General features: G+C 50.5%; 1 protein-coding gene across 1 annotated transcript in view; it reads right to left on the bottom strand.

Moving 5' to 3' along the window:
* The window catches only part of LOC147412879 (olfactory receptor 14A16-like), an 83,125-nt gene extending 59,331 nt beyond the window's left edge, over positions 1 to 23,794 (bottom strand). Inside the window, exons 1-3 of the mRNA XM_086480758.1 lie at positions 23,631 to 23,794; positions 10,087 to 10,411; positions 5,808 to 5,811 (exon numbers count right to left, since the gene is read on the bottom strand). Coding sequence (XP_086336884.1) covers positions 5,808 to 5,811; positions 10,087 to 10,411; positions 23,631 to 23,794 — 493 coding nt within the window. The remainder of the gene's footprint in view (positions 1 to 5,807; positions 5,812 to 10,086; positions 10,412 to 23,630) is intronic.
* Positions 23,795 to 24,228: the final 434 nt, after the last annotated feature.

Genomic DNA, 24,228 nt, shown 5'->3' with positions numbered 1-24,228 from the left:
CTACCCAGACCGCCCCCACCCTTTAAACATCCTTGTCAGTCAGTCTAAGCCATTATCCTCTGTCAAACGCTTAATCCCATCTTTTAGCTGCTGTAACCTCTTGAAAATAAGTTCTGAATGGTCAGATGTCTAGTGGCAACACGACCAAACACGTGGAGAATGGATTTTCAGGGTTCGCAGTAGAAAGGCACAAAGCTTCTTTATGCATCATGTTTGCTAAAGTTACCCAGATATTCTGCTTGGGTTGTGAAACTACCCATTCTTCACCCTAATGCAGGTTCCAGCAGAGTCCAAACACACCGAGCAGGAACCCAGCGAGGGCCGGCATCTGTAGAGACACAAGCATAACCCCTGCCCCAAGTTATTAGCTCCCACGGTCCGCTCCACTGGCCAGTAACTAAATCTTTAATCTGCACTTTGATGCCCTTTTGCAAATCCTGTTTTGAAAAAGGAGAAGAAAAATGTAGAAAAAGAGGAGGTAGAGAAGAACTGTCCCCATAATGAAGAAAGTTAAGAACATAAACTGCTTTATCTCAACATGCCTGAGGCGGTTCCCCAGTCATTCCCCCTTTTTGTTTTTGAAGCTGCCGCTTCAACGTGCCGTGTGCGCGCTCAAGGATGGCTTGTCCTGCTGGGGAATGGGGAATGTCTGTAACATGAGTAACACCCCATAAACTAAACAATGTGTGAACTTTCCATGAAGCATATGCTGGGCCATTGTCCTTTTTAATTTGGCGTGGCACCCCAAGCATAGAAAGAGCCCTCTGTAAATGTCGAATCACATCTTTTCCCGTTTCTCTGTTATGTGCTGTTGCTACCAAAGCATGAGAATAAGTATCAATAGAAACATGAACATACTTCTGTCGGCCAAACTCATTAATATGAGTAACATCAGCTTGCCAAATCTGCAAGGCTTGCATACCTCTGGGATTAGTACCAAAATACACTGGGGTGTGAGTTCCCTGGCAATCAGGGCAGGCAGCTACAACAGAACGAGCCTCAGTACAGGACAAACCAAACTGCCGTCGTAAAGCTCGAAAACCTGGATGAAAAAATTGATGTGACAATACAGCTTGATGCTTCTTGTTAGGAACAGTACTCAGAGCCATGGCAGAAACAAGAGCATCCGCTCTTGCATTACCTTCTGTCTAAAATCTGGGTAAAGTGATATGAGTACGAACATGCATAACAAAATTATGTTCTCTTCGTTGTTGAATGCTCTTCCAGAGTTCCAAAAGCACCTCAAATAAGATTTGATTGTCTGACATAGTCAAGACCACTTTATCCAATGGATTAACTACATCGGCTACATATGCTGAGTCAGTGACAATATTTACAGGAGAAGTAAAAATAGAAAAACAACAGCCATGGCACGCAGCTCTACTACTTGAGGAGAACCTTTTTAATATACTACTTTGTTGTTCCAGTTGTTGTTTTCATACCATACTACAGCTTCTTTACCTGATTTTCCTGAACCATCTGTAAGGACAGTGGGGCCTTTTACAGGTTCTGGCTGGCTTAAGTTGTTCTGACCAAATAGTACTTCTCGAGCAAATTTCAGTAACAAGTGCGATGGTAGATGGTACGATATTTGCCCTTCAAAACTCACCAAGGCCGCTTGTAGCTCATAGTTATTTGCCAGACACCATTCAAAATACCAATTTTGAACAGGAAAAGCAATTGTAGCTGCATCACGCCCTGTTAGTTCTAGATATCTCTAGCTTTTATGATAACAGCAGCAGTAAGTTCAAACAATCTAGGAGCGGTTTTTCGTGGCCGGAATGATAAAAACATCCATTCTAAACTGTGTAATGGGTCATCCCACTCAGGATTCCACTGCACCAAAGCACCAAATGGTGCAGTTTTGTCAATTAGTACAAAGATGTGTACCAATTGAGACAAGTCTATTTGAGAGACAAATTTCTCATGTATCGATTGTTCCACCACATGAATTACACGTAGTGCTTCCTCATTTAATATTCTGGGTTCTGCTGGATCAGTAGAATTTTTTTTAATAATTCCAATAATGGTTGCAACTGCAAATTTGTCAGCCCAAGATGAGGCCTGATCCGATTCAAGGATCCCATCAGCTTCTGTACATCATTAAGGTTGAGTTTCACCGGCTGAGACACAGCCTGTTTGCTTGTAAACGTCATTCCCAAATATTTCCAGGGTTCCACCTTTTGTACTTTTTCAGGGGCAATAACTAATCCATATTGTTGTAATGAGTCTCTGGCCAAATTCTCCATGTCTCTCAGCTGCTCCTTGCTGCTTGATGCTAACAGGATGTCATCCACGTAATGGTAACAATAACTAGCAGGGAATTTTTCTCTCACAGGCGACAAAGCTTGTGCTACAAACCATTGACAAATTGTTTGTGGATTTTTTTGCCGTGGCTGGAGAGGGATTCTGTATCTTCGCGCACTCTCTCGCGCTCTTCTTGACGTTTCCCTGAAGCGACTGTCCCACGTGTCCTTTTCTATTTCATCTAAAAGCGGCAAAGTGCGGTTAACAAAATATCATCTATATAATGATAACAATAACACTGCGTCTCACTCACGCATTCAAATACTGATAACCAGTTTTTACACTATCACACAAGGAGCTTCTTTACACCATTCACACAAAAGACATGAGGACACTTGCAACTGTGATTACTACAATAGCACCTATAGCATTGAGCAGACTAAGATCCAATATCATACCTATGTCAGACGAGTTCCAATTCATGTAGTCAAATATCAGTGCAAGTGGTGAAAACACACGTTAACGTCAATGCTGACCAGTGCACAGTGCGAGCATTGAACAAATTACAGAACCAGAACCAGAAAGAACACCTTTTTCCGTGGATGGTCCTTGTCTGCCCCTGCAGCGAGCCAGGTGAGTCAGGGAGTCCCTCCGAGAAAAGGTCCTGGAGCGCGTCTAGGGAGTCCCTGTCCTCAGTGGCTCCTGCAACTGGACAGAGATTGTCACCTCTGGGTTGTCAACTGAATCTGAGAAAACTCAGTAACAACCAAGTGTTACCAGGCAGGTATTCTCCATTGCACTTCAAGAGTTGTTTTTTTCTTTTCCTATGTGAGGTGCGTTTTGTTTTTTCTTTGGGGGGGTTAGGGTGACCCCAGGGGTGGCACAGGGGGTCCCCTGTCCCCTCCCTACCAAAACCTTGCCACACACACACAAACCTGTTACATTCCACCCTTCGGGTCCGTGAATCACGTATTTAAGAATTACCATTAAAATCCGCATTTGTCACAGTCTTCACAAACTTCACTCAACATCAACAAAAAGAATTCCCCACATCAAAATTAAATTAGCATCATCACAACACTGAACAAAAGTGGATAATTTACACACAATCCACCCCTCGGCCCTTCACCACAATTACAACAGCATAAATTTCCCACAATCATTCCACCCCTCAATGCCTCCGAATCCATACTCTGCCTCCCATCCCCCTCACCATCATTCTTGTCTCATAAAATCAAATCCCAAAACACCTTCCTCGCACCCCTTCCCTCTGTCCCGGGTTTAACCGCATTCCCGATTTCTCTCCCTTCTCCCCGCGAGCGGCGCAGGGGGGGAACGGGGATTGGGGGTTGGGGTCAGTTCTTCACTCTGTTGTTCCTGCCGCTCCTTTCTCTTCACCGGGGGTGGGGGGGGATGGGGTGGGGGCCAGGGGAGGTGCTCGGTCAGGCCGTCGGTGTAACAGTTCCAGTAGCAAGGGGTAGGGTCCACAGTTGAGCACGTCGGTCATGTGAATTAGAAATTCGCAAAGATTGCAGAGCCGCATTCAAATCTAGTTCCTCATCTTCTTCACTATCATCATTTTCTTCCCTTTCCCCCCGCAGCTTCTTGCTCCTCCGGTGGAGGTGCCGAGGGTGTTAACCCAATATCATCTTCTACATTCCTTAAGCGGGGGGAAACCACTCGAAATAGGTGGAGTAGGGGGTGGGCGGGCGGGGGTGGTGGCGGCTGCGGCAACAGCGGCAGCGGCGGCGGCGGTGTCGTCGGAGGGAGGAGCGGGGGGGAGCTTACAAGGGCGGGATCTCATCTTTCCAGTACATGGTTTTCTCCCCGCCACTGCAGAGAGCCTGGAACGAACTCCCTCCTGTCCTAAATTACTTGTAGTTCCTCTTTCCTCTATTAGCGACTTTTCCTTTTCATCACATTCAGCTTGCCATTCTTTCAGAGTCTCGCTTAATAGCCGCCACATAATGGCTAATTCTGTTGCATCCTTTTGCCCCTTTGAAATTGCACTCCATAGTTTCCGCCAAACTTCTTCCCAGGCAGTCCCACTAAATGCAGTGGCTGAAGTATCTTCAAATCCCTGCATTTCACTCCATATTAACATTCTCTTGGACCCATGGTTGGTGGGTTTCACACCTTTTCTTTCTAATAGGGCCTTCCAGGTAGACAATATTGTCTCTTCCTCTTTTGTTATTTGTTGGCCCAAACTATAGTTTTATTCCCGGTGGCTCACCTTATCAGGTGCGAAGTGAAGCTCAGGTCCGGATCAGGCCGAGTCCCACAGCTCTCAAGTTTCACCGGGATCCGTCCCCGCTGCAAATTGCCACGCAACCCAGGCTGTCCAGCAGCCCACACGGAATCTCTTTGTGTCGAAGTGAGGTCGAACTGTTCGGCAGCCCTCACTGAATCTGTGTCAAATTTGGGTTGAGCTGTCTTGCAGCTCAGGCTGTCTTGCAGCCCGCACAGAATCTCTGTGTCAAAAATCAGGTCGCCTTCAAAGATCACATCGGGGTCACCATTTGTCACAGTAGGAACTTACACCGACAAAAATACGTGTAAGGCAGCCTTTATTAAGTACAAAAGCCAAGATGGTTGAGATGGCACAGCAGAAAAAGTGTTCCCTTTTGTAACCTTATCTGTCCACCCCTTCATGCACTAAGGCTGCTAAAATGGTTCACATAGTGATTGACTGGAGCTCCTACTGTATTTCCCACTTCATCTACTGTTCTCTTGCCAAATTTCTGCTCTGTGCTATTCCCTTGTTTAGTCTCTCCTTGCTCAGTCTCATATCGCTTCCTCAAACCTGTTTACAACATTCTTCACCCACTTCTTTCATCTTTTCACGGGTATACTGGGATGCTGTCGAGGCCAATTTCATCTTCCTCAGGCAGGCTATCCCCAACACTGCAGTTCAGGAATTTGGCACCAGAAGACTCATTCATGTGCAAAAACGCCCCAACAAGCCAAGCCTGTGCATCATTTTCCACAAGTCTTTGAGTCTTCTGTGGTGCATTTGAGACATTTCAGGAGCGCAGCCAAAGAGAGAAGGTTTCAGTAATAAATAATAATCTATCAGGATGTCTTCTTTTTCCACTTGTCTTTATTTTTCCCTTTAAAAGGCAAGCACTATCAGCCTTCTCCAATTCATACTGATCCAGAACATCTCCCGAGGAAGCCTGAATACGATCATCTCTGTCAGACGCCGTATAGGCCATCTTTGTCCTGTGTCCCATCGTCATCATCGGTCTCCCTCCACCAGCCATTTTTCTCAGTAGCCGCCTGCAACTTGCATCAGGAATTCACGAATCTACAGTTTTTTCCACTAAAGGCTGTAGCTGAACTGTTCAGCTCGTTTCCACCGATTCCCATCTGCTTTACTTGGAGAACCAGCTACACAGTCATGGAAGAACAGAGTCATGGAGTCGTTCAGGTTGGAAAAGACTTTAAGATCATCGAGTCCAACTGTTAACCAAGCACTGCCAAGCCCACCATTAAACTGTGTCCCTAGGCACCATGTCTACACGCCTTTTAAACACCTCCAGGGATGGTGACCCCACCACTTCCCTGGGCAGCCTGTTCCGGTGCCTGACAACCTTGTCGGTGAAGAAATTTCTCCTAATGTCCAATCTAAACCTTCTCCCTCAAGCCTGTGGCTTTGTGTGGGGTTGATGGGGGGAAGCTCTTGTGGAGACACGCTACAGAGGTGACACGTGGCTGGACATGTGCTCTGGAAGATGCACTCCATACCCAAAGGCTGAACCGGTAGTAGTTTTGCCTGGGATGGAGTGGAATTTCTTCCTAGCAGCCCACAGGGTGCTGCAGTTTGGATTTGTGACCTTCCTGGATGAAGGTGCACGAGAAGTTGGGAGGGGACACAGCCAGGACAGCTGACCCCAGCTGACCAAAGGGGTAGTCCAGGTCGTATGACGTCACGGTCAGCAATAAAATGGGGGGTTAAGGTTAGCGTGGGAGCTGCTGCTGTGGGACTGGCATCAGTCAGTTGGTCGTGAGCAACTCTTTTCTTTTGCATGGCTGTTTTTTCTTGGATTTTTCTCTTTCTTGGTTGGTTTTGTTTTCCATTACTTTTGGGTTTTAATGTCTTTTTAATTATTAAACTGTTTTTATCTCAACCCACAAGTTTTTCTCACTTTCACCCTTCTGATTCATCCCCCACTGCCACAACAGCACACTCAGCGTGGGGATCAAAGGGTTTGAGATAACAATAGGTTTAAACAGAGCGTATCACAAGGAATTTTTAATTATTATATCTGTTAAAAATTGCTGGTCACAGTATTGATTTATCTGATCTTGATAGTATTTTATCTGATCTGTGCCACACTCCCTTTGTTGCTGGTTTGGACTTTTGCAGTTTGCTGTGCTCTGTCGGGCTCAGTGGTGTTTTGCCGGGAAGATTTACTATAAAACAACGCCCTTGAGCTTGGTCTGGTGTTCAGGCTCTGCACTGATGCCATGACTGTACTTCGGGTACCATCGCGTGGAGACAATTGGCAATTACACTTCTTCCTCTGAGAGGTTTTTTGGTGGATTAATACAGAATGGCCTTGGAAGATCAAAACGAGAGTTTGGGCCCCAAAATGAGCTTTGGACCTTGCAAATAAGGCTTTGGGCTCTATAAATGAGACATTGGACCTGCAAAATCGGTCCTGGGCCCTTAAAAATGACACTCTGGACCCTTCAGGTGAAGCTCTGGACCTCAAAATTGGGGCTTGGAGCTTAAAGTAAGGGTTTGGATTCTGAAAAGTAGGATTTGCACCCTAAAAGGGAGGCTTTCAACCCTGGAATTAAAGCTTTGGACTTGAAAAATGAGGCTTTGGAACATAAAGAAAGGGATGGGGGTCACAAAAAGGAGGTTTTCGACACTCAAGTTGCAGCTTGGCTCCTAAAGATGACTGTCTGGATCCTAAGAATACTGCTTTGAAACATGAAAATGAGGGTCTGGGAACTGAAAAGACAGCTTTGGACCCTAAAATGAGTCTTTGGGCCTTAAAGGAGGCGTTTGGACCATAACAATGGGGCTTTGGGCACACCAGATGCAGCTTGGACCCTGAGAACAACAGGCTGGATCCTAAAAATGCCACTTTGGAGCTTGAAAATGTGGCTTTGGACCCTAAAACTGTGTCTTTAGACCCTCAAAAAGAGGCTTTAGGCCATCCAAATTGCAGACCGGATCCTGAAAATGAGGCTTTGATCCCTGAAAAGGAGGCCTTGGAATCTCAGGATGAGGGACTGGGCCCCAACATGAGCCTTTGGAGCCTACAAATATGGCTTTGGACTCTCAAATTGAGACCTTGGACCTGCAAAATCAGATTAGGGCCTTAAAATAATGCTCTGGGCCCTTCAGGTTAGTCTCTAGACCTTAGAAGAGGGACTTTGGACTTAGAAGTGAGGGTTTGGATCCTCAAAAGGAGGGTTTGAATCCAAACAGGAGGCTTTCAACCCTAGTAGCAAAGCTTTGGAACTGAAAAAGAGGCTTTGGGACTCGAAAAATGAGGCTTTGCAAGCAAAGAGTGAGGCTTTGGAAGCCAAAAGTAAGAATTTGGAGAGGGAAAATGAGGCTTTGGATGCTATCAATGTATTTTTGGAACCTGAAGCAGGATTTCTGCCCTAAAAATGAGGGTTTAGACTGTAAAAAAGGCTGACCCTCTTCTCTTTCATCTCCCACCCACTGCACACCATGCTGAAAGAGCTTGTCTATTAGTCATAAAGTCCTTTTAGGTACTGGCAGGCCGCGATGAAGTCCCTCTAGCCTTCCATTCTCCAGGCTGGACTTGCTCAGCTCCCTCAGCCTCTCCTCTTGGGAAAGGTGCTCCAGTCCCTGACCATCTTGGAGGTCCCTTGCTTCAAGCAAAGGGATTCAAGCAGTGATCCCCGCAGGAGGATGGAAATGGCCAAACAGGAAAATTCACCCATAGACTTGGTGTGTGCTGCCAGCGCTGGAAATGACCACTGAGAAAGGCTGGGGGGTTGTAAGTGCCCTGAGGCACCTTCCCCAACCGTCCACGCCACCAAAGGCCCAGACCAGGCTCCCTTCTCCTGTGTCTGTGAGTCTCAGCTCCCTCCTATGAGCCCTGGTGCGAGTTCTCCCCCTGCATGGTCGGACAGCTCAGCTACCTTCCGTGTGTTCCTCTCCTGAGCACTTTCCAGCCCAGCCCAGTCCCTCCCTGGCTCTCCCCTGCCCATCTCTCCCCTGTGCAGCCCAGAGAAGCAGCCCATGCTGGGCTGACCCCGTGGCAGCGCCCGCTGATGGGTGCTGCAAAGCCCTGCGCACTCAGCTCCTCAGCCCCAGGCCCTCTGAAGGTCACAGGAGCTCCTGGAGGGCAGAGTGGTGTCTCAGCCTCCCCGTCAGCCCCCTCAGGGACGAGGGCCAGCAATGGCCTGAGGAGGCGAGATGACCAGGGTCTCCCTGTGTCCCCAAGACATCCTTCTTGTCCACTGTCAGCAAGCCCCTCTGTGCCAGCCCCTCTCCCAAGAAGGACTCTTGGCCCAGGGACTCCTCAGGCTGCTCCTGTTCCACCATCCATAGAGAAACCTGCCCTGAGCTGGGGCATGCAGAAATAGATTTCTTTTCTTGTCGTTTATTACTCTTCTGGAATCACAGAGTTTCTCCTTTGCTCTTCTCCAGGGATGTCCCTCTCCCCTGACAGCCTGTCACCAGGAGAATTCTGTCTTTGCTGGCCTGACTTTGCCGCTCCTGCCCCCTCCCTGTGCTCTCCACAGGGCCCTGAGCTGTTGGTGCTGCTCTGCAGACGAGCAGGCTGTGGTGCCCAAAAGCCATGGGGTGACCGCCCCAGGCAGACCCCTGTGGATCACTCACTATTTCCAGGGGCACTGGGCACCCATAGGTGAAGGCTCAGCCCAGGCCCCTTCCCTAACATGTTGTCTCATGCCATTCTCCCCTCAGCTCATGGAGAACCCAAGCACAGCAGCACGGACATGTGGGGCAATCTCTTCATCCTATCCTCAGCTCAACCTCCAGACAGAGGCACTGAAGAAATCCCCTTTTATTACAGAGATACAACACAGGAGGTTAGCTGTACCGTTGGGCCAGACACACGTGAACAGGCCTCTGGGTCAGACAGGGAGGGTTCATGTCTCTGTGGAAGTGAAGTGGATACAGATGTTCCTGGACAAATGCCATGCCCAAAGCACAGGACGTTCCCAGGATGAATTTGAAGTCACTTCTGAAGAGACATGGGCAGGTTAATGGTGCTGAGAGACTAGTGACAGAATCAGCTTCCTCAACGTGTCTTTAAGATCCTGGTTCCTCATGCTGTAGATGAGGGGGTTCAGTGCTGGAGGCACCACAGAATACAGAACTGCCATCAACAAGTCAATAGCTGGGGAAGAAATAGAGGGGGGCTTCAGGTAGGCAAAAAAAATAGTGCTTAGAAACAGGGAGACCACGGCCAGGTGAGGGAGGCAGGTGGAAAAGGCTTTGTGGTGTCCCTGCTCCGAGGGGATCCTCAGCACGGCCCTGAAGATCTGCACATAGGACACCACAATGAACACAAAACAAAAAAAGTCAAAAATTACGCTAACCACAATTACCCCAGCCTCCCTGAGGTAGGCGTCTGAGCAGGAGAGCTTGAGGATCTGGGGGATTTCACAGAAGAACTGGTCCACAGCATTGCCCTGGCAGAGGGGCAGTGAAAAGGTATTGGCCGTGTGCAGCAGAGCATAGGGAAAAGCAGTGCCCCAGGCAGCTGCTGCCATGTGGACACAAGCTCTGCTGCCCAGGAGGGTCCCGTAGTGCAGGGGTTTGCAGATGGCAACGTAGCGGTCGTAGGCCATGATGGTGAGAAGACAATACTCTGCTACTATAAAAAAGAGAAATAGAAAGACCTGGGCAAGACATCCTGAGTAGGAGATGGCCCTGGTGTTCCAGAGGGAATTGGCCATGGCTTTGGGGAGAGTGGTGGAGAGGGAGCCCAGGTCAAGGAGGGAGAGGTTGAGGAGGAAGAAGTACATGGGGGTGTGCAGATGGTGGTCGCAGGCTATGGCGGTGATGATGAGTCCGTTGCCCAGGAGGGCAGCCAGGTAGATGCCTAGAAAGAGCCCGAAGGTCAAGAGCTGCAGCTCCCGTGTGTCTGCAAATGGCAGGAGGAGGAACTGCGTGATGGAGCTGCCATTGGACATTATTTCACTGCAGGAATGGAAAACTTGAAAAAGAAGACATTGACAAGTGAGGACAGATTTCTCTGAGCCAGTCTTATGCCATTTCCCATAGACACCCAACACAAGGACTTCTCTTTGTTTTGGGGGACCTTCTGTCAGTTCCTTTTTGTGAGATCAGGATTGATGAGCAGGGACTCTGCCCATGGGCTCCAGACAAGTCAGACCTGTGCTATTGCAGTGGTGTCGAACAGTCCCTGCATTCGGTAGGTGTTCCTGGCAATGGGTGCCTTCAATCCAGTGAGACATATTTGCCTCAGTCACTGTGTGACCATTGTCCCTATTTATTGCAGTGCGATGGAGTCAGCACCCAGACCTGCTGTGTCTGAGTGGGAAGAGCCCAGGGAGGGACCCAGCCCTTCCAACTCTGCTCTCCTGAACAGCAAAGTCTGGGTCGGAATCACTCACGGCCAACACAGAACCTTTCTCCCCACATTTTCCATCTCCAGGCTCTCTCCAGACATGATAAGAGCAGCGTGCCTGTGGGGGAGAATGGGGCTGTCCGTAGGTTCCCATCCTCCCCCGCTGAAGTGCCTCCAGCATGAGGGAAGGGCACTTAAACCTCTTATCCCCATGGAGATCCTCAGATCCCAAGAGACAGAGCCCAGCTTCTCCTGAAGAGAGACCCAAGTTATTTCCAAGTCCCACACACTGCATTGCCCAAAGGCCCCTAGGTTCAGTTTCTCAAAATGCGTCTGAGACTCCCCTCACTCCCCCACCCCACACAACCCAGACCTTCAACAACTAGAAAAGGAGCAGCAGGAATTGGTGAAAAAACCACAAAGTAATAACCTGGTCCTTCTGCGAAAGGAGAACAGGAGAGGAAGACAGCTGGCACTCAGGAAAGCCGCCTCCTTACACAGCAGAGCACAGCACCTCCACGTTGGTGACATCCCAGACCTGCTGCTCTCAGTCCCTTTTCTCTGCAGAAGGAAGAGATTTATGTGTCAGGAGAGATGCATCTTTGCTCTACTGCAGCTCTGGATGAGAAGGAGACAGCTCCTGCCCTGGACCCCGCACCTTGAGGGCAGAGGGTCTGCTCGGGTTGAGGATTGATCAGGGAGGCTTGCTCGGAAGTACTTCTCTGTGTTAAACCAAGAGCTTTCTCAATTCCCACTGACATGACTTTTCTGGTTTACTCTGCCCATGTCTCTGGAGCTGTCCCTGTCAGGAGCTCTTTCTCTCTCCCTACATCTCCTCCCTGGCAATGCTCACAGACCCATCCCACACGCTCTGTGCTCAGCTCTGCCTTGCAGACCCCCTCCTGGCAGCCAAGCACTGCCCAGGGGTGTCTCCGTGGCTGCAGGATCTGATGGGAACATGAATTCATTGCTGATGAGGATGGAGAGGTGATGCTGGGGATGTCTGAAAGCCAAAGGTGGTTTATTTTTGATAATCCCAGATTTAGAAACCTCCAAGTGAAACACATCTGGACTTTCAGTGCCTCCTCCCAGACTGAGAGAATAATTTCCAGGTACAAACCCTCCCTCCACCCCTGAGGCCACTCAGAGTAGAAGACTGAAAGCACAGGCTCCTTCCCATTCAGGTAAACCCTGCCTTGATGTGCTTCTTGAGAAGCTGCCACTGCCAATGTCCTGTGGCGATCTGAAGTTGTGAGAAGTCCAAAGCAGCACAGCATCCTTTGAACAGCAGAAGATCCCTGCCCTGCCCTGCTGGAGAGCAGTCCTTCCACCCACAGCTCCATGGAGAGCTCCCTGGGCACAGTGAGTGCTGATTCTGGCTTGTGACAGAGTCTCGGCCCCAGGACACAGTCTCCTGTGGTGAAGGGACCACGCTTAGAAGGTGCATGGGCAACCCTGGCTGCACACCCACCTTCACACCCCACAGCCATCCCCACCAGAAGGCAGCCGTCATGCCCTGTCCCTCTCACACTGCACTAGGGAAGCCCTGCTCTGCAGCCCGGCTTCCTCTTCTCCATCATAGACAGATCCCAGAGGTTGGACACATTCAGGAGATCCTGCAAGGAGCCACCGACACATCACCCTGCACCCAGAGACTTACTGTGTCAGAGGCTGGGAAGAGTTCTCCTCCAGTGAGCTCTCAGCCATCCTCCCCCTCTCCCCTGCCTTCAACCTCTCTCTGCCCCGCTCCTTTCTCCTTGGTGCCCACAGGCAGCCCCCTCAGCCCTGCTGCGCTTGGCAGAGCAGCTGCTGCTGGGCAGAGCTGTCTCCCTGCAGCTCTGCCTGCTTGCTAGGAGCTCTCTCTGTCCCAGGAGCCCAGCCCAGATCAGCACCAGAGCAACAGCCCAAAAGCATTTTAATCGTCTCTCTGGTGGTCTAGTGTGAAGTTCATGAAATTCAGACACTGAGGGGAACCTGAGGAAACCTCTGGAGGAGTCAAAGTCAGATGCAAACTCCAAAGTTTCTCGGAGCACTAATGGGTTCCCCTGAGGGACGTTACTGACAAAGCCTCCCTGAAGGCTGGTTAAAAAAGAAACCTGGAGGCAGTGAGGACAGGTAGGCAAAGGTAAGGTGAAGGTGTCTCAGATGCTGAGTAAACCTTGGTGTGCTTTATCAAGCCAAAAGACCAAGCCCTGACTCCCCAGCCCCTGCAAGGCAGACCCTGTCCCTCAGCCATTCCTCAGGGTTCTTCCTGGGGCAGGGTGATGTGGGGATGTGCAGTGCCAAGGACAGGGCCAAGGTCCTCTGCTTCTGGGTTTGTCCTGGGTGGGCTGAGGAGGCACTGAGGTGCTGGTGACATAAGGTGAAGGGGTCTTCTGGTAGGCCTTGGGGGTTGAGACAACAGCCCTAGCCAAGGGGAGAAAGCCCTCGGTTCTCTTGGGGGCTTTTTGTCTTGCCAGAGCCCTTGAGCGTCTCCACCACAGGATGTCCTACAGTGTCCCACACCTGCGCTTGCCATTGCACCGTGCAGATCAGACTGTCCCCAGGAGAGGCCTGAGCAACGCCTGAGGGACATGTTCTCCCTTCCCAGAGGCTGGAGGTCAGGACCTGTAACCTTCATGGAACACCCCCAGGTTTACTCAGCATCAGAGCCACCTTGACCGTGCCTTTGCCTGCCTGGGACGAAGGGAGATCCTGGCAGGAGGGCAGTGCTGCCAAGAGCTCTGGAGTGTCATCTCCTCCCAAAATCACAGAACCAAGGAGGCTGGAAGGCAGCCAGCTGCCGCCTTTTCTGGGCTTCCCCTTCATGCTTGCTTTTAACCAGCAGCTCTTTTCTCAGCCATGCCAGCCTCCTGCCACCTTGATGTGACCTCCAGCATGTCAGGTTGGACCATTCTGGATCATGAAGAGAAGATCCTTGAGCATCAAACAGCTCTCTGAACCCATCTTCTCTGCAGGGCTGTAGCTCCCTGGCAGTCTTTACGTAGGTCCCTCAGCAGGCCAAAATCTGCCTTCCACAAGCTCTAATCTTTTGTTTCCTTCATTTTCTGAGGATTTTAAACCCAAACTTCTCACCCTGGACTTTTCCATTCCTCACCAGCTCTACCTTGTTTGTAAATGTTGCGCATTAACTCCAGGAAGATGTTAAGCACCACCCTGCAGCTTGCTCACATACCTCTTCCAACCTCATTCACAGAGTTGAAGAGCATGTTCAGTTGCTACATTGACCTGGTTATGTCCACTCCAAGGCTTATGCACCCCCACCCCCCCAGTCTATTCACTGAAGGGGCAGAATCAGAAACAGAGCAGGCCTTGATGCTGTGCAAACCACTAGAACATCACTTTGTTCTCAGCATTGGTTTTGCCACAAATTGTCAATTAAATATCTCTCAAATATCCAATAAATTGCCCATGAAGTATCCACTGAGTTCATGTTGTCCATGATTTGGGTTCCATTTGATATGGTGCTTTCTCAGGACAAGAGTGTTGTGTTGTCTGGAGTTTCTGAACAGGGAATCTAGCTCAGGTTGGGTCAGCTTTTTACGAGGTATATTTTGGAGGTGTCTGCTGCGGTACTTCCTAAAATATGTAACTCAAATCATAGATTATATATGACCCAGGTTAAATCTACTGTAAGTACAAGTCATATTCCCCCATCATCCACCCAGTGGACCTGCGTCCTAGAGCAAAAGCAATCCCACAATCTGGTTGGCCATTTCCAACCCGTGCTGTCTTTCCCAGCCTGTTCCCTACATGCACTATAGGGATCTTATCTCCTTCTACAACAGGCAGGTTTTTGTCTGGGCAGGGCCAGGTTGATCAGTCCATCCTCTGGTATTACCTAGGCATGTGGCTCCTGCCCAGGCTGCATCCCACCGCTTGTATTTCCCAGCCCCCTTTGCTCTCACTCTTGTCCTTAACAGTCCCTTCTCTCGGTCAATCATTCCGGAGGCTGGTGTGTGACAGGGGATGTGGCACACCCAATCATTGCCACGTTCCCTGGCCCAGGGGCTTCTGAGGGTGTTTCAGAAAGGAATCCTGCTGTCTGCCTCAGGTCTTTCTGGGGTGCCACAGCACTTGCTCTTCAAGGCCCAGGATGGTGTTTCGGGTGGTGGTTTGGGTCATGGGGCATGTTGCCAACCATCTGGTTGTCACTTCCACCACAGTAAGGACATGGCGCTTGCCTGGGCAGGTTCGTGGCAGTGTGATATAACCCATCTGTGAGGCCTCTCTGGATTGATATCGCAGCCACCATCCTTCACACCACAGAGGCTTTGCTCGCTTGGCTCACTTGACTCTGGTGCATGTGTCACACTCCTGAATAACACCTGCAATGGCTTCAGTGGTCAGGTCCACCCCTCCATCTCAAGCCCATCTGGACATTGAAGTTCTCCCTAGATGTCCTGACCCTACAGGATTCCACCAAGTTATGACTAGTTAACTCTCGTGTTCCCAGTCTCGGTCCGCCTCAGCCCCTTCCATTGTTGCTCCTGGTCTACTTGCTTGTTGTGTTGATGTTCCTCAGGGATTTCTCTGTCACTTCCCTTGTCCCTGGTGAGTGACTCCAGCTGTTGAGCTTCCTTACCCTCTAACTCTTGGCCGGTGGCCCCACCACTCCAGCAGTGGAGGAGCCAGGCACCGCTCTGCTTGCCTTTCTGGCACCTGTTATATTGCTGCATTTCTCCAAGGTCTCTCAAGTTCAGTGACCTGGTAGTTTTGGTCTGTTTTGGTGATTTTTCTCAATTCTTCCTTCTATTCCATCCCAAACAACAGTTTCATGCTTTGACTTGTTCTCCTCCCTTACTATTAGGTGGTACAGACCTGTCCACCTCTGTGTCTCGCATTACTCTTTTACTGGTGGGGTGATTCCTCCAGTGTGTTGGGGCTTGGGTTCCTATCTTATCCCTGCTGCCCTCAGGTGTGGTTTGGGTTCCAATCCCAGCTACGGTGTCCCTGAATGTTATCCTTGTGTCACAATCACGGCATCCTCAAGAGTGGCTTGGATCTGTATCACAGCCATGCTCTGAACAGTGTCTCAATACACACAGGGCAAGACCAGTACAGCCCTGTCGCAGTAGGGACCGACGTAGACAAAAATATATGTAAAAAAGAAGGCAGCCTTTATTAAGTTACAAAAGGCCGAGATGGCGCAGCAGAAAACTTCCCTATTCCCTTTTATAACCTTTCTTATCTCTCCACTGGTTCATGCACTAAGGCTGCTAAAACGATTCGCTCAATACCTCTGTCCATTCACCTCTATTCACGTACTGATTGACTGGAGCTCCTACGGTATTTCCCACTTCACTCTCTTGCCAAATTTCTGCTCTGTGGTATTCACTTGTTTAGTCTCTCCTTGCTCAGTCTCTTATCACCTTCGCAAGCCTGTTTACAACATTCTTCATCCACTTCTTTCATCTTCTCATGGGTATACTGGGATGCTGTCGAGGCCAATTTCATCTTCCTCAGTCAGGCTATCCCCGACACAGCCCTAGGAGCTGCTGGGTTTCACTGGGGTAGGCAAGGCACCCTTCTGTTAGGCAGTGTGTCCATGGAGCGGGATTACCTGCCTTTTCAGGCTTCAAAGCACAGGCACTGGGAGGTGATAACCACCCTAGGCACCTGCCCACACACCCTGACACCCGGGGACTGGCTGCCATAGGGCATGTCCCAGGATGTCCTCACCAACAACTTGTCTCCTCTGATGTCACAATTCCACACCATACTACACAGGCATTAGGAGACAGGAACACTGTTAGCATATAATTGCTGCATCATTATCTCGAGACCCAAGACCTTAGCTTTCCTAGTGGCCTCCCTACATCCTCTGACAACACAGACAACAGTCCTCCCCAGTGGCCATCCCCTCCTTCCAAGATCTATAGACTCTCTTCTTCCACTTGAGTTTGCCCATTAGTTCCCTGTTTAGCCCCGTGGGTCTCCTGGCTCCCTTTCTTGATTTCCTACCCACTGGGATGCTCAGGTCTTGAGCTTAGAAGAACTCGTCCTTGAATAGAAACCAACTGTCTTGGGCCCCTTTCCCTTCTAGTACCCTGTCCAATGGGATTTCCCCTAGAAATTGCTTGAAAAGGCCAAATTTGGCCCTGCTGAAGTCCAAGGCTGTGACCTTGCTTGGTATTCTGTTCCTATCAGACCAGATCCTGAACTCCACCATCTCATGGTTGCTGCAGCCAAAGCTGCCCTCGACCTTCACTGCTCAACCAGACCCTGCTTGTTAGTGAGTAGGAGATCCAGCAGTGCTCCCCTCCTTTTTGGCTCATCCACCAACATTGCATCAAGAAGTTATCACCGATGCACTGGAGGAATCTCCTGGACTGTGAATGGCTGCCTGTGTAGGCCTTCCAGCAGATATCTGGGGAGTTAAAATCCCCCATGAGAAGCAGGGCCTGTGATTGTGAGGCTGCTGTCAGCTGCCTGTACAAGGCCTCTTCAACTTCCTCATCCTGATCGGGTGGCCTGTAACAGACACCCACAACAGTATCTCCCATGCTAGCCTGCCCCTTGAGTCTCACCCAAAAACTCAGCTAGCTCCTCATCCACCCCTGGCCAGAACTCCATACATTCTAGTTGTTCTCTTACGTAAAGAGCGACTCCACCACCTCACCTTGTTGGCCTGTCTTTCCTGAAAAGGACACAGCCATCCATGACCACATTCCAGTCATGTGAGCTGTCCCACCATGTCTCTGTAACTGCCACCAGATCATAACCTCTGGACTGCACAAAGGCACATTGCTGGCTCATGGTCATCCTGCTGCCCACCAGGACCCCTGCCTGTCTTTCCTAAAGAGCCTATACCCATCTGTTCCTACATTCCAGTTACAGGAGCTATCTCACCACCTCTCACTGGTACCTGTAACATCACAGCCTTGTAGATGTGCACACATCTCTCATGCCTCTTGTTTGTTCCCCACTCTCTGTGAGTTGTATAGGGGCATTTATGTGAGTCCCTCCTCCCATTGAAGCCGACTTCCCAGCTGGAGTGCTTCCTGGCTGGAATTCCTTCTCTTACACTTGATGTGCTCTCTCGCTGGCCTGGGATCCATCTCCAGGGCGAGGGCATCTGTTTCTGGCACTGGCCTTGAAGTGGGATGGATTGAGGATCCCCTCCCCCAGCCAATCTAGTTTAAAGCCCTCCTTCCGAGATTGGCTAGGCTTTGTCCAAAGATGTTCTCCCCTTCTCTGAGAGAATGTCCTCCAGCAACCCCCAGGAGACCAGGCTTCTCAAAGCGAGTCCCATGGTCTAAGTAGCAAAAGCCCTGGCTGTGGCACCACTCCTTCAGCCATTCATGGATTTTCCTGAATCTGGCGTCTCTTCCAAGCCCCTTGCCTTTGACTGGGAGGACTGGTGAAAAGATGACCTTGGCCCCCGAGTCCTTCACTGCCTCTCCTAGGGCTCTGGAATCCCTCTCGATGCTCGTGACATTGCTTCTCGCTGTGTCACTGCTGCCCACGGGAAACAGCAGCAATGGAGAGTGCTCCATGGGAGGTACCAGGTTGGGTAGTCTCTCTGTGACATCCCTAATCCCAGCCCCTGGTGAACAATAAAACTCTATAGACAGCAGGTTATAAGATGGGTGCCTCAGTACCCCTCAAAAGAGAGTCTCCCACTACTATTACCCATCGCTTTTTCTTGGATGCACTTATTGTAATTCGGGGAGCCGATCTAGCCGCCTTCCCCAACTCTGAGGTGTTCTCTATGTCATCATCCTTTTTTCCCTCCTCATTCTGCAGAGCCATGAAGTGGTTCTGCAGGAGCACCTCAGGCTTTGAGGAAGGCTTCTTCCTCCTTCTCGATCTTCCCTGCACGACTTCCCAATCTCAGTATGGTTGGCTTCCCCCTGTTTTGGGTGTGTCAGTGGCAGAGTTTTGCCTCTTTGGCTGGAGGGAGTGGTTTTGGGTGTGCTGGTGGAAGAACCTCAGGCTCTTTGGCCAGAGGCTGTGGTTCCGCTGCTGCGTTCCCCTGCATCCAGCTAGCTCTCTCCTTGTCTGCCTCCCTGGTGCTCTGCAGCCTTGTGACCGTCTCCTGCAGCTCAGCCACCTGCCGCAGGAGGTCCTCCACCTGAGCACAGCTTTTGCAGCTGCGTTTGTTCCCCACCCCTTCCCCAGGAGGAAGGTCTAGGCACTTCCCCCAGGCTGAGGGCTGAACCGCAGCCTCTCCCTTCAGCAGCTCCGTCTGGCTGGAGGCACTGGTCCCCGCCGGGGCCGGTGGTGCAGAGTGTCCAGCCAGAGCTGCAGCCTTGGCTCTGCCACGAGTGCCCACCCTTCTGCCTCGAGGGTCAGGGAGGATGAGCGCCCTTGGCCTCTCCAACTGGCGGAGCTTCAGCGCCCTCCCCGCACAATGCCGCGGGAGCTGCTCGCTCCGCTCCTTTGCTCCCCACAGGCTCCTGTTGTGGGCAGGCAGTGACAGCCGGTGACAGCCGTTGCTCTGGCCATGCCGACGGCCCCTCCGCCTCTCCCGCAAGAGCTGCCAGCTCCGGGCGGGTCTCGTCGCTCCCCTGGCGTTTCCCTACAGCAGGAAAACCTCAGGAAAGCTCCTGAACATTGATATCTGCTGCTGGCGGGGCCCGTCCCGAAGCAGCTGATCTCAGTAACTGATGTTTAATACATTTAAGTTTCTTCTTGAGAAAATGTCATGTCATTTTCTGTGTAACCAGAGTGTCATTGTTGGTGTCTGCCTTCCTGTTTGCAGAGACTGGATTTGTTGCTGACAGTATCTTTTTCCTGAAATCCTCGAGTGTGAGGGATTTTTGATTATTTTTTTTTTTTTAAGACTACTATAATCTTTCTATCACATTGTGGTGGCTAATTGTTTACAGATTCTTCATGTATTACTTGGGAAGAAATGCATCCTAGGAATCAGAAAACATAGAGGAAAGCTCTGCCTTGTTCAGTGTCAGCTTGCTTCTCAAATCCCAGTTGCATGAAGGATTTGTCAGCTTTCTTTTGTAATGCTTTTTATAATATTGAAACTCTGAGCGTGTTCTGACTGGCAGTAGAGCGCGTTTTTAGCCTTAGTTCTTGCATCCAGAAGGTGTCAAATTCAGGAGTAATAGAGGCGGTTACAGGCAGGGCCTTAATCATTCCTCACTGTGCAATCTTTCATCCCAGTCGGGTGTCGGCTTCTTGTGGAGTGTCTGCGTTTGTGGGGCGTGTAACAGTGGTCAGCTCGTAACCTTTGGAGTGAATCACTGACATGTGATGCACAGCAATGAAGTAAAACATCCCTTGAGCTGCCTGAAGAACTCCTCTGGGGGAAAACTCACCCCCATGACTGCTCTGAAGAAGCTGCGGTTGGCTGGGGCAGACGTGGTAACGGGCTCCGTAAGGAAGTGTCAGTGTCAAAAGTGCAAGTGGAGCATTCCCCACCTCTGGTTTTTTGAGTGAGGTGCGTGTGAGTAAACTACACTCGCAGCTCAGACATGAAGGCTTTTATTGCCCGGAACAGGCTGCCGGAGGGCTAAAGTACTGCATGGGTCGCTGAGAGCCGCCAGACTCTCTGGAGTGCTCTGAGGTTCCTTTGTGGTAGGAAAATGAAGAATATTTGGGTCAGTGCTACCCCTGCTGTTCTTGCTTCACATTAAAACAGGACACTAAGCTAAATGGGTCGTGCTGGGTGACGTCATAGGTGGCTGCACAGGTGACAGGTGAAGAGCAGCCCCTGCCTTGTGCAGCTCCTCCTGCTGTCCCTGATGGCTCAGGAGCTGCTAGGGCAGGAGTGTGCAGCAGGCTTGTGCCGCTGCTGGGGATGTCAGTGATGGCTGAGGAGGGGACAGGACAGAAGCATGTCCTGGATCTCTTCCCGTTTCTGGCTAGCCCCTCTTGGCTGAGGAGCCAGGAGGTGCGGAGCAGGACCACGGCACGTGCAGCTGCTGGGGATGTCCCCTGTGCCTGAGCAGGAGATAGGGCAGAAGCAAGGTCCTGGCAGGTGGAGGTGCCTGTGATGGCACAGGGGGATGAGGAAATGGGAGGCCAGGAGGCAGCCCCTGGGTTTGCAGCTGCTGCTGAGGTCCCAGGTGCCTGGGGAGTTGGGAGAGCAAGAGCTTGGAGCTGGGTTGTGCAGGGGCTTGGGATGGCCATGGTGGCTGAGGAGGTGTGAGGCCAGGGGCCAGCTGGGTCTTTGCCAAAGCCATGGTGATCTTCCTCTGTACCTGCATTACCACTACTCTGCCTGTCACATGCTGTATTTGATCTCTCTGCCTTTTCATGGATTTTCACCTGTCCTGATAAAACGACCATTTGTAAAGTCATCTTTTCAGATGCCAACTGCCCAGGCAAAGGCCTTTTCCATCATTCTCCAGGTTTCTCCTTCCTTTACACTTTGTTCATTCAGACACCTCTCACCAATGCAGCTGCTTTGAGATTCAGCAAATAAAAGAATTTCAGTAGTTTAGTTTTCTCTCGACAGCTCTTTCATTATGTTTATACCTACCTTTGTGTATCTATTGCTCTAAGACATTTCTCACAGGATTATCCCTTGTCGAAAGGCGACCTTGTTAGAGACATCTTGTACTTAGTATAGGGTTGAGGAGTGTGTTTTATTGTTGATGAGACTTGGTCCTGCTTTAATTTTCTTTGCTTGCCCATGGGAGAAGTCCTTCTGTGCCTGTGTGCAGGCAGTTCTCTAAGGAAAGCAGGTGGGAGATGGTGCAATGGAGATGTGACATTTGTCTGCAGACTTGAGTGGAGAAGTCTGAGGTAAGAAAGGATGTAAATCCCCTTTGGCCAAAGACAGCAATGGGGAGGTAGAGGAGGTGAGGAGCAAAGCTGACCGTATATTCAGACCTCAAGGGACTGCTGTTCCTAGCTGTCCAGAGCTCCTGAGGAGACACTCTGCATCACTGCCAATTGCAGAATGCTACTATCATCTCTTCTCTGAAGTGAAAATTAAATAAAAGTACACTTTAAAATTAATTTTAATTAGGTGCACTTTTCAATTTTCGTCTGTAACTACATTGTGAAAGGACTCCAATTAGCTGTAGAAATCTTGAAGACTTGAAAAAAATTAAAGAAAGACAAATAGCTCCTTAGGGCTTTCTGTCTTTTAATGAGCCCCATGGGGTATTTGGCCTTAAGTAAAGGAATCTCAGCTACTGAGAGGAAACTGAGCAAACTGCTCAAGTTGTCAAAGTCAGAAGCAAACCCCAAAGTCCCTTGTAGGACTGATTGGCCCCACTGAGGGCCACTGCTGACAAAGCCTCCCCAGGGACTCCTTAGAGCAGAGAACTGGAGGCTGTGCTTGCAGGTAGGCAAAGGTCCTGTGCAGGGGGCTGGAGTGCTGAGAAAACCCTGGCTTTGTTTCACCCAGCAGAAAGTCCAAACCCTGAGCCTCAGGCCCTGGGCAGGCAGATCCTGCCCCTCGTGGGGGGCTCAGGGCTCTTCCCGGGGGCAGTGGGGTGTGAGGGGGAGCAGTGCCAAAGGCAAGGAAACTGGACAAGCCCTCCCGGCTTCCCCAAGCAACGGGGAAGGAGAAACGGAAAGTTCTGCCTGGGAGGCCTTGGTGGCAGAGGCCACTGCCATAGCCAAGGGGCCCAAGGCCTTGCTCCTGTTGGGCCTTTGAGCCTTGCCAGAGCCCTCGGCCATCTCTGCTGCAGGCTGTCCTGCACTCTGCCACGCCTGCACCTCTTCCCTTGCCGGCTGCACACACCCATCTTGCTTTCCCACACAGCTCTGCCCTCAGCATTTCTAGACCTTTACTGATGTCTCTTCACCCTCAGCACCTGTTTCTTGAAACACAAAACCACGGGTTGATCCAGACTCCCTCTGGGGGACCTCTTGCACCACAAGGCTGCCCTTTGAGGGAGAGTTCTTTTTCCACACATGCAGTCTTAATCTTGCAGGCAGCACTCTGTGGAGATTTCCTTGTCTTCCCACTTCCCAGAAAAGCTCCATCATCTCTGGAACCAGCCTTCAAGCAGTTATTATAGAGCCCTGTGAGTGCACTTCATCAGCCTAAAGAAGCCCAGGTCCCTCAGCCCTCCACACAGATCCCAAGCCCCATCCTGGCAGATCCCATCTGGAGCCTCTCCAGTTCCTTCCCATTCCTTCAGAACAGAGCAACCCACATGGAGACACACTAGTCCAGATGTGGCCGCACCAGTGCTCAGTCAAGGGCCATCATAATTCCTGTCTGGGTGTCCACGCTCCCCCAAATACAGCCCTGTGTGCAGCAGGCCTTATTCATGGTCAGCATGTGCCACTGGCTAATACGGCATCCCTCATCATGCCCAAGCTCCTCTCCTCAAGGTCACAGAATCACAGAATTACAGAATGGTGGGGGCTGTAAGAGACCTCTGGAGATCATCTAGTCCAACCTCCCTGCTAAAGCAGGTTCACCTAGAGCAGGTGACACTTGACTGTGTCCAGGTGGGTTTTGAATATCTCCAGAGAAGGAGACTCCACCACCTCCTTGGGCAGCCTGTTCCAGTGCTCTGTCATCCTCAATGTAAGCGAGTTTTTCCACATGTTGAGGCGGAACTTCCTGTGCTGCAGTTCTTGCCCTTTGCCTCTTGTCCCGTCGCTCGACACCACCGAGAAGAGCCTGGCCCCATCCTCTTGAACACCTGCCCTTTAGTTATTAATAAGTGTTGATAAGGTCCCCTCTAGGTCTTATCTTCTCCAGGCTAAATAGTTCCAGGGGTCTCAGCCTTTCCTCAAAAGAGAGATGCTCCGGTCCCCTCATCATTGTAGCCCTCCACTGGACTCTCTCCAGTAATTCCATGTCCCTCTTGAACGGGGGGGCCCAGAACTGAACAGACCTCCAGATGTGGCCTTACCAGGGCAGAGTAGAGGAGGAGGAGAACCTCCCTCCACCTGCTGGCCACACTCTTCTTCACGCACTCCAGGACACCACTGACCTTCTTGGCCACAAGGGCCCATGGCTGGCTCATAGTTAACTTGCTGTCCACCATAATTCCCAGGTCCTTCTCTACAAAGATTGTCTCCAAGACGTCGATCTCCAGCCTGAGCTGGTGCATGGGGTTATTCCTCCCCAAGTGCAAGACCCTCCACTTGCCCTTGTTGAACCTCAGGTTCCTCTCTGCCCAGCTCTCCAGCCTGTCCAGGTCTCGCTGAATGGTAGCACAGCCTTCTGGCATGTCAGCCACTCCTCCCGGTTTAGTACCGACAGCAAGTTTTAGTTGTCTATTTTAGCAAGTACTGCAGCAGATATCACCTAAATGAGCTTTGCAAACATCTGGGCAAGTGCAACAATCATAGAATCATGGAATCGTGTGGTTTTTAACACCTCCAGGGATGGTGAGTCCACCACTTACCTGGGCAGCCTGTTCCAATGTTTGACCACTCATTCAGTAAAGAAGTTTCCTAATGTCCAAACTAAACTTGCCCTGAAGCAACTTGAAGACATTTCCTCCTGTCCTATCACTTCTTACTAGAGGGAAGAGACTGACTC

Source organism: Leptosomus discolor, unplaced genomic scaffold (genome assembly GCF_034619465.1).
Source record: "Leptosomus discolor isolate bLepDis1 unplaced genomic scaffold, bLepDis1.hap2 HAP2_SCAFFOLD_35, whole genome shotgun sequence".
Taxonomy (NCBI): Eukaryota; Metazoa; Chordata; class Aves; order Leptosomiformes; family Leptosomidae; genus Leptosomus; species Leptosomus discolor.
This window is presented reverse-complemented; position numbering and strand designations above follow the sequence as displayed.